The 7,423-nt window shown below is 44.9% G+C and overlaps 1 protein-coding gene across 5 annotated transcripts in view; it reads right to left on the minus strand.

Moving 5' to 3' along the window:
* LOC109542016 (mucin-2) overlaps positions 1–6,277 on the minus strand; it is an 8,680-nt gene extending 2,403 nt beyond the window's left edge. For 2 of the 5 annotated variants that reach the window (XM_048662005.1, XM_048662004.1), the window contains exons 1-14: positions 6,099–6,277; positions 5,013–5,203; positions 4,567–4,954; positions 3,887–4,513; positions 3,401–3,829; positions 3,209–3,352; positions 2,961–3,158; positions 2,709–2,897; positions 1,569–2,654; positions 1,397–1,513; positions 1,140–1,346; positions 953–1,090; positions 690–896; positions 144–243 (exon numbers count right to left, since the gene is read on the minus strand). In XM_048662005.1, coding sequence (XP_048517962.1) covers positions 144–243; positions 690–896; positions 953–1,090; positions 1,140–1,346; positions 1,397–1,513; positions 1,569–2,654; positions 2,709–2,897; positions 2,961–3,158; positions 3,209–3,352; positions 3,401–3,829; positions 3,887–4,513; positions 4,567–4,954; positions 5,013–5,203; positions 6,099–6,171 — 4,094 coding nt within the window. In that variant the 5' untranslated portion in view covers positions 6,172–6,277. The remainder of the gene's footprint in view (positions 1–143; positions 244–689; positions 897–952; positions 1,091–1,139; positions 1,347–1,396; positions 1,514–1,568; positions 2,655–2,708; positions 2,898–2,960; positions 3,159–3,208; positions 3,353–3,400; positions 3,830–3,886; positions 4,514–4,566; positions 4,955–5,012; positions 5,204–6,098) is intronic. The other 3 variants (XM_048662002.1, XM_019911039.2, XM_019911042.2) reach the window with 3 other exon arrangements.
* Between the last annotated feature and the right edge of the window lie 1,146 nt (positions 6,278–7,423).

Here is a 7,423-nt window from a genome sequence, read left to right on the forward strand (position 1 = left end):
GAACTGAGTTACTGCGCCGGTGCGTTGAGTTGGCGCACCAATCCATTTGCGCCAACTCTAAAAATTCACCGAGTTACCCAGGCCTAGTGGAGTGAACTGGGCTAAAACTAGCAACACCCAAATCGACATTAAACAGTTCATACTAATCGGTTGTTTGGTCAGATGGTTTATTAAACATCCAACTGAAGAGCGCGTTCCATTTTACTAAGAAGGGCCTAATTCCATCCATGCTATAGATCGGCTCTGAAAAGGCGAAATAAAAGTTTATGCTCGTTAAGTAAATTGCATTTCTTTAAATTGCTGTTGAACAGTTTTCATTTAGGTGAGTTTTTGCGGCTGGAAACACCAATTTTATATGGAGATCCTGGCGGAAGCCATCCGGCCAACCGGATTTGAGGCCGGGAGATTCTTCTCCTAGTTTTACGTGCACAAATTGCCACATTTGCCCTAAATGAAAACGCTCACCATGCAATTCTGCAGCTGAAATGGAGTATCTATTGGTCATTTGAAGCAGCTTAATACTGTGGAGAATTGAAGTTGCACACGTTTGTACAATGTATTGAGGAAAATGATAATTTTGAATCGGAGAAAATAAGGGGACAGTAAATCATCCTGCAGGATACATTTGCACTTTAACTCGGAATCTGGCATTACGCTCTACAACATTCCGGCTGTAGAGCTTCACTTACTGGCAGTGGTGGAAGTAGTCCCAGCTACTCCTGTACAGCCAGCATTTTGCGGAAAATCGCAAACGTTCTTGGCAGGATTGAATTCCAGTCCTTCGGGACATGCGAGGTACTTGGCGACTCCGTTAGAGCACTGGCAGAATCCGCCGCAGTATTCCAACGCTATATATATGGAGTCTTCCCCATCCACTTCTGGACACAAGCTGGACACTATTCAACAGATCAGTAAAGTGCTTCAGAATCATTCACTCATAAGCATCCCTTACACTCATCACAACTGCTTTGGTAACCCGGCGTACTCAGCTGCTCAGTGGTAGTGCTGGAAGCAGCAGTGGAAGTAGCAGCCTCTGAACTGGTTGATGCTGCAGTAGTGGGAGCAGCCGACGAAGACTCAGTGGAAGTCCCTAAACAAGACCAGCTGACTTCTAATACTCCCTGATTGTCTGTACGTACTGGATGTGGTCGAGGAGGTTCCATTAGTTCCAGTACAGCCCGCATCTTGCGGCCAGTCGCAGACGTTCAATGAGGGGTTGAAATGCAGCCCAGAGGAGCATGAATGGTAGTAGGCTTGCCCATTGGAGCACTGGCAGAAGGCGCCACAGTCCTCAAGAGCAATGTAGACTGGCTGTGCGCCATCCGGGACAGGACACAGCTGGGACACTGCGCTTAAACTGTTGAAATCATGACTCCAACACTTTTCACATACTCACGTTCGTCACAGGGACCTTGTCCTCCTGGTGCAACAGTTGATGGTTCTGCTGTGGAACTTGAGGCTGTTGTAGTTGGGTCAACTTTAGCCGAGGTGCTGGCGGCTGCAGTTGTGTTCTCTGGCGGTTAAGTGGTGGATACAATCGGCCATAAGTTACACACAAAGATAGATACCTTCAGTGGCAGCACTACTGGTGGTGGTTTCCTGCGAAGAAGCGGCTGTAGTCGCTTCCTCTGCACCAGCAGTGGTAGTTTCATCCGCAAGCGCTGTAGTTGATGCTTCCCCGTCTGCTGCTGTCGTCTCATCCCAAGCATCCCCATCAGTTGCGGTTTCTACCTCAAGTTCAGTAGTGGAAATTACATCATCTACTGCAGTAGTGGTTTCTTCATCAGCTACTTCTGTTGTTGACTCCGCATCTTCCTCTGGTGTAGTTGCTTCGTCATCAGCGTCTTCTGTTGCTGACTCCACATCAACTGCAGTAGTGGCTTCTTCATCAGCGACTTCTGTTGTTGAGTCAACATCTTCCACTGGTGTAGTTGCTTCGTCATCAGCGTCTTCTGTTGCTGACTCATCATCATCAACTGCAGTAGTGGCTTCTTCATCAGCGACTTCTGTTGTTGAGTCCACATCTTCCACTGGTGTAGTTGCTTCGTCATCAGCGTCTTCTGTTGCTGACTCATCATCAACTGCAGTAGTGGTTTCTTCATCAGCRACTTCTGTTGTTGASTCSASATCTTCCACTGGTGTAGTTGCTTCGTCATCAGCTTCTTCTGTTGCTGACTCGTCAACTGCAGTAGTGGTTTCTTCATYAGCAACTTCTGTTGTTGACTCCACATCTTGCACTGGTGTGGTACTTTCATCATCAGCTTCTGTTGCTGACTCMMCATCATCAACTGCAGCAGTGGTTTCATCCTCAGCTACTTCTGTTGTTGACTCAACAATATCAACTGCAGTAGTGGGGTTCTCTTCACCAGCTGGAGTGGTTGCTTCACTCTCATCCGCCCCAGTAGTTCCTTCATCAGGAAGCTCGGTAGTCACCTCGTTGTCAGGTTCAGTTGAGGGACGTGCAGTCGAAGTGGTCGCATTGCATCCAGCCCTGTAGGGGTAGTCGCAAACGTTCAAAGTGGGGTTGAAGTGCAATCCTGCGGGGCAAGTTTGCTGATACGCTTTTCCGTTGGAACATTGCCAGAACTTGGTGCAGTCAGCATCAGGAAAATAGACTGAATCCTCGCCGTCGACCGGTGGACATTCTCCTGGAGCTGAAAGGAGCAGACAGCTGATGCAACCCGAAGTGGGGATGTGCGGAAAATTACCTCCAGGTGATACAGTTGCTGAGCCTTCAGTGGTAGTTTCAGCTTCACTTTGTGAATCATCAACTTCCGTTGCTAGATCGTCTACTGTGGTCCATTCAGTTTCACCTGCTGCTGTAGTTGCCTCGCTATTGGCACCGGAGGTAGTATCAGCTTCAGTAGTTGCTTCATCAGCAATCTCAGTGGTTCCTTCTTCAGAGGTTTAAGAGAATCATCGTCAGTCATCAACGAATAAAAATAACAATCAGTAATAACCTTCCGAAGTAGATCCGCCTGCATCATCTGCAATGGTAGTAGTCTCATCCTCAATCACTTCTGTAGGAGTTTGAGTGTCTACCACTGTGGTAGTCACAACGTTTCTGGTTGACAAGGTGGTTTCCTTATCCACTGGGGCAGGTTGAGTGGGGGCGGTGGTCCAAATGGAGGTGGTTGAGGGCTCGTCGGTGGCCACTTCTGCAAAAGGGAGGTAGTTAAGTGGCCAATGGCCATTCACTGTTGCTTACCACATGTGCAAGTGCACACTGTAGGAGCGCATTCATTTGAACCAGTTGGTCGGTTCGTGTTGGTTACTGGGATGGTCGTAGTGGTAGTCGGAACTGAGGCTGTAGATGCAACATTCTCCGTTGTTTCCCACAACTCATCCTCATCTACAACGAACATTTAGTGCTATTCTAGATCCAGCAAGGAGTATTTACCGGGTGACTCCGTTGTGGTTGCTTCATCCCAACTTTCAGCCTCCGTGGTTGCTTCCTCACCGCTTCCAACCTCTGTAGTCGTTTCATCTAGAGTTCCAGCCTCCGTGGTGGCTTCCTCACCACTTCCACCCTCTGTGGTCGTTTCATCTCCGCTTCCAGATGCCGTGGTGCTTTCCTCTACGCCTTCTGTAGTCCCATCTTCAACAGACTGGGTAGGAACTTGAGCTTCTGTAGTGGTTTGCACGCTGTCTACCCCACATCCGGCGCTCTCTGGGTAGTCGCACACGTTCAAAACGGGGTTGAAGTGCAGAGTTGCCGGACAACTATGTTGGATCGCCACTCCATTGGAACATTGCCAGAATTTGGTGCAGTCTGGGTCTGGGAAGTAGACCGAGTCATCGCCATCGACTGCTGGGCATTCTCCTGGGGCTGCAACACCATAACTACCCTTAAAGGGAAGGTTTAATATAATGCGCACGCTTTTACCGATGGGGGCTTCAGTAGTGGGGACACTTGGAGTGGTTAGTAGTTCAGTGGTTGAAGATTCTTCGGTGGTGGGGGCTTCTTCCTCTGTCGTGGTGGGCGGTTCACTTGTGGCAGGKTCTTCAGTAGTTGACGCCTCTGCTGTGGTTGAAACTTCTTCTTCTGTAGTGGTCGCTGGCTCTTCAGTAGTGGTTGGWACTTCTTCCTCTGTAGTGGTTGGTACTTCTTCTTCTGTAGTAGTTGGTTCTTCAGTTGTTGSAGAATCTGTGGTCGTTGGCGCGTCCTCTGTAGTCGTGGTAGGAGCATTTGTAGTGGTCGGTTCTTCAGTTGTTGCAGAATCTGTGGTCGTTGGCGCGTCCTCTGTAGTCGTGGCAGCTTCTTCAGTGGTAGGAGCATTTGTAGGGGTTGGTGCTGCATCTGTAGTAGTTGTGGGAGGGTTCGGTGCTGCACTGCCGCCGCAGCCAGCCCGTTCCGGATAATCGCACACATTCAAAACGGGGTTGAAGTGCAGTTCTGCCGGGCAACTGTGCTGGATGGCCACTCCATTGGAGCACTGCCAGAATTTCGTGCAATCTGGATCAGGGAGGTAGACCGAGTCTGGACCGTCTACTGCAGGACACTCTCCTGGTACTGCAGGGAAAATCGTTGAAATTCGCCACTTTTTGGCTGATTGAGAGACTTACAAACTGGGGATTCCGTTTCAACTTCAGGCTCTTGCGTTGTTGTGGTTGTAGGAGTTGTTGTGGTAGTAGTGGGAGTGGTTGTTGTGGTAGTGGGGGTTGTGGTAGTAGTGGGAGTGGTTGTAGTTGTAGGAGTTGTTGTGGTAGTGGGGGTTGTGGTGGTTTTGGGAGTAGTAGTTGTAGTGGGGGTGGTTGTAGTTGTAGGAGTAGTTGTGGTAGTAGGGGTTGTGGTAGTAGTGGGAGTTGTTGTGGTAGTGGGGGTTGTGGTGGTAGTGGGGGTTGTGGTAGTAGTGGGAGTGGTTGTAGTTGTAGGAGTTGTTGTGGTAGTAGGAGAAGTAGTGGTGGTTCGTGTTGTTGTGGTGGTAGGAGTAGTGGTGGAGGTTGTAGGAGCCTGCAAGCAACAAATAAATATTCACACTAAAGCCCTCAACTATCGCCATTTAACTAACCTCACTACTGGACCATCCTTGTCCAGTGCAAGTTGAGGTTGCAATATGAACGCATGTGAGTATCTCCTGGCTCCAATGAGTGCCCGGAGCGCATGGCATCAAATAGGGGACTCCATTGGAGCACTGCCAGAAGTAGGCGCAATTTTCGGTGGCAAAATAGCCCTGTTGCGACCAATCAGTTGGACATGGAGCTGTAAGGCAAATGTGAAAAAGAGCCTCTTGCCGAACAAAAGGTGATCAAACCGTCGGTCTATTCATGAGAATTAATCCGGCGCGATAAGTTTAATCCCAACTCGAAACAAAGTGAGAAATTCCAAAGAAATACAAATTAATTTGATTTGTATTCTTAGATAAGGAGCAATTTTCGCGTCACATTCCGATTAAGAAGCAATTTTGATAATGCGGATTACTATTATCTACACAAGTTCCGCCTGGGAAGGAATTATTAGTTTAACGGGAAACTATTGTTCTGGACGGTTTATTATGGGAATTTTCCTTATATCTATGATCGTTGAGGAAGTTTTATCGAATTGATATCAATCAACCGCACAAATGCGATTAACGAAAGACAATTTGCGGTTTTACTCAAGCAATATAAAATGGGTTTTTCCCTTTGCGCTCGCTTTATTTGCTAATATTTGGCCCATGTATTAATCAGTTGTAGGCGCGATTAAACAAACTGTTTTTCGCAAAGTTTTACAAAAACAGTTTTTCCTAGAAAAACCATCCAAATCTCGGTTAAAAATTGAGCTAAAAGCGCACATTCTAACGCGGAAGTTGGCAGAAACCCAAAGAAAACTGACCGAAGGGAGAAAAAATTTCTCGCAAACTAACTACTTAATGAAACTATCAAGTTTCCTCTTTATGCCACTTTTACTCTCTGGTTTGTTCCACTGAAAGCGATTGTTGATTGAAGAAAACCGTCCAGGAAAAATGTTCAAAAACATTTTAGCGGAGGTTTAAGCAATTTTCAATGTATCGTACACTTTCGGGCTTTCGGGTCAAACATTCTTTGAAGCTGGTTAGTTTTTTGGATTTTTAGTTGCTACGCCACCGCAAAAACTCGCTAGTTGAACGTTTACTTACGTTTCGGCCCTGGATTAACATCATCAGCCCAGCTAAGCGCCAAAACACTCAGTAACACTATAGTCCTTAACATCTTCTAAATGCGCTTTGGTCAGGTGTATTTTTGTGTCGCAATCACCTCTACCGTGTTCAAAAGACTTATCGAAACCGCTAATAGACATTGAGTAGGAAAATCGACGATCAGCTGTATTTAAAGACAATATCTTTGCCGAAGATTAGCTAAATCCTATTAATCCCTATTTTTGTTTTGCGATAATCCAGCGTTTCTTTGCTAGTTTTGCGCGGAATGCTTTTGGCGTTTTGCGCTAATCTTGGGATTAGCGACGGATTTCATTTGAAGCGATGCGTTTCTTTAAGATTCTTTCCGGAAAATCTTTACGGGGGCAATTTTCGATTTTATGATCCCCAATCAATGATTCAGAACTGGAAACTTTTCCACATTTCGTATTTTTCTTATCCAAATCTACTTTTTTTCGTTGCTTTTTTTGTGCTTCAACTCGCTTTCGCATTCGAATTTTACTGCTAATCCTGAAAAATTAATTATGGTTTCCTTTATCAACCACCTTGTTACTTCTAAGCAGCTTTATTTGTCTTCTACATGGAAAATTCGTTTAGAATCACGTAGTTATAAAAACAGATTAAGTCAATTGTAGCTTCAATCTAGTGATTTCATTTCAGTCAAAAGTGATTCTTAAAATGGGAAATCGTTGTAAAATGTGACATTTTTATCGAATTTTAAACAGATTATACTTGAAACATTATAATAAAATGATCTAATCTATTGAGGTTTTAAGTTTAAGCGAATGATTAATTAGGCACTTAATCTAGATCGGAGCCGGTTTTAAAAATGTCTTCAAAAATCTAGACGAAAGTTTAAAGTTGAACACTACAAGCAGCTTTTTTGTAGAAAATTGCCTCAAATGATTTCAATTAAATTAAAAAGAGGTAATTAAAGTAAACGATCCAAAAATGTTTGTTTTTCATGTTGGTTCAAAGCCATTTTGAGCCGAAGAAACGTGCATTCATTTTAAAAAAATCTAACAAGAACACTGTTTGCATGTTTTCGGTGAAAATTGTTTTTCCGATTCAATTCTTCATAATTTTGTGGCTTTTTTAAGCGTAAAAGTTCTATAAAAAAGATCATTGTTTGAACATTAAGTTTTGAACATCAAGCAAACCAGCTGGCAAAAATTTGCATTGCGCCCAATTTTCATGAAACTCTCAGCATTTGTAGAGCCGAGTGTTTTCTAAAAATTGTCAAAAACAAAAATTCCCACTTGCTTTAGTTTGAAAGTTGTGATTTTTTTAAAGAGAGAGTGCAGTTT

Source organism: Dendroctonus ponderosae, unplaced genomic scaffold, assembly GCF_020466585.1.
Source record: "Dendroctonus ponderosae isolate FM_Combo_2020 unplaced genomic scaffold, Dpon_F_20191213v2 Dpon_F_20191213_10, whole genome shotgun sequence".
NCBI lineage: Eukaryota > Metazoa > Arthropoda > Insecta > Coleoptera > Curculionidae > Dendroctonus > Dendroctonus ponderosae.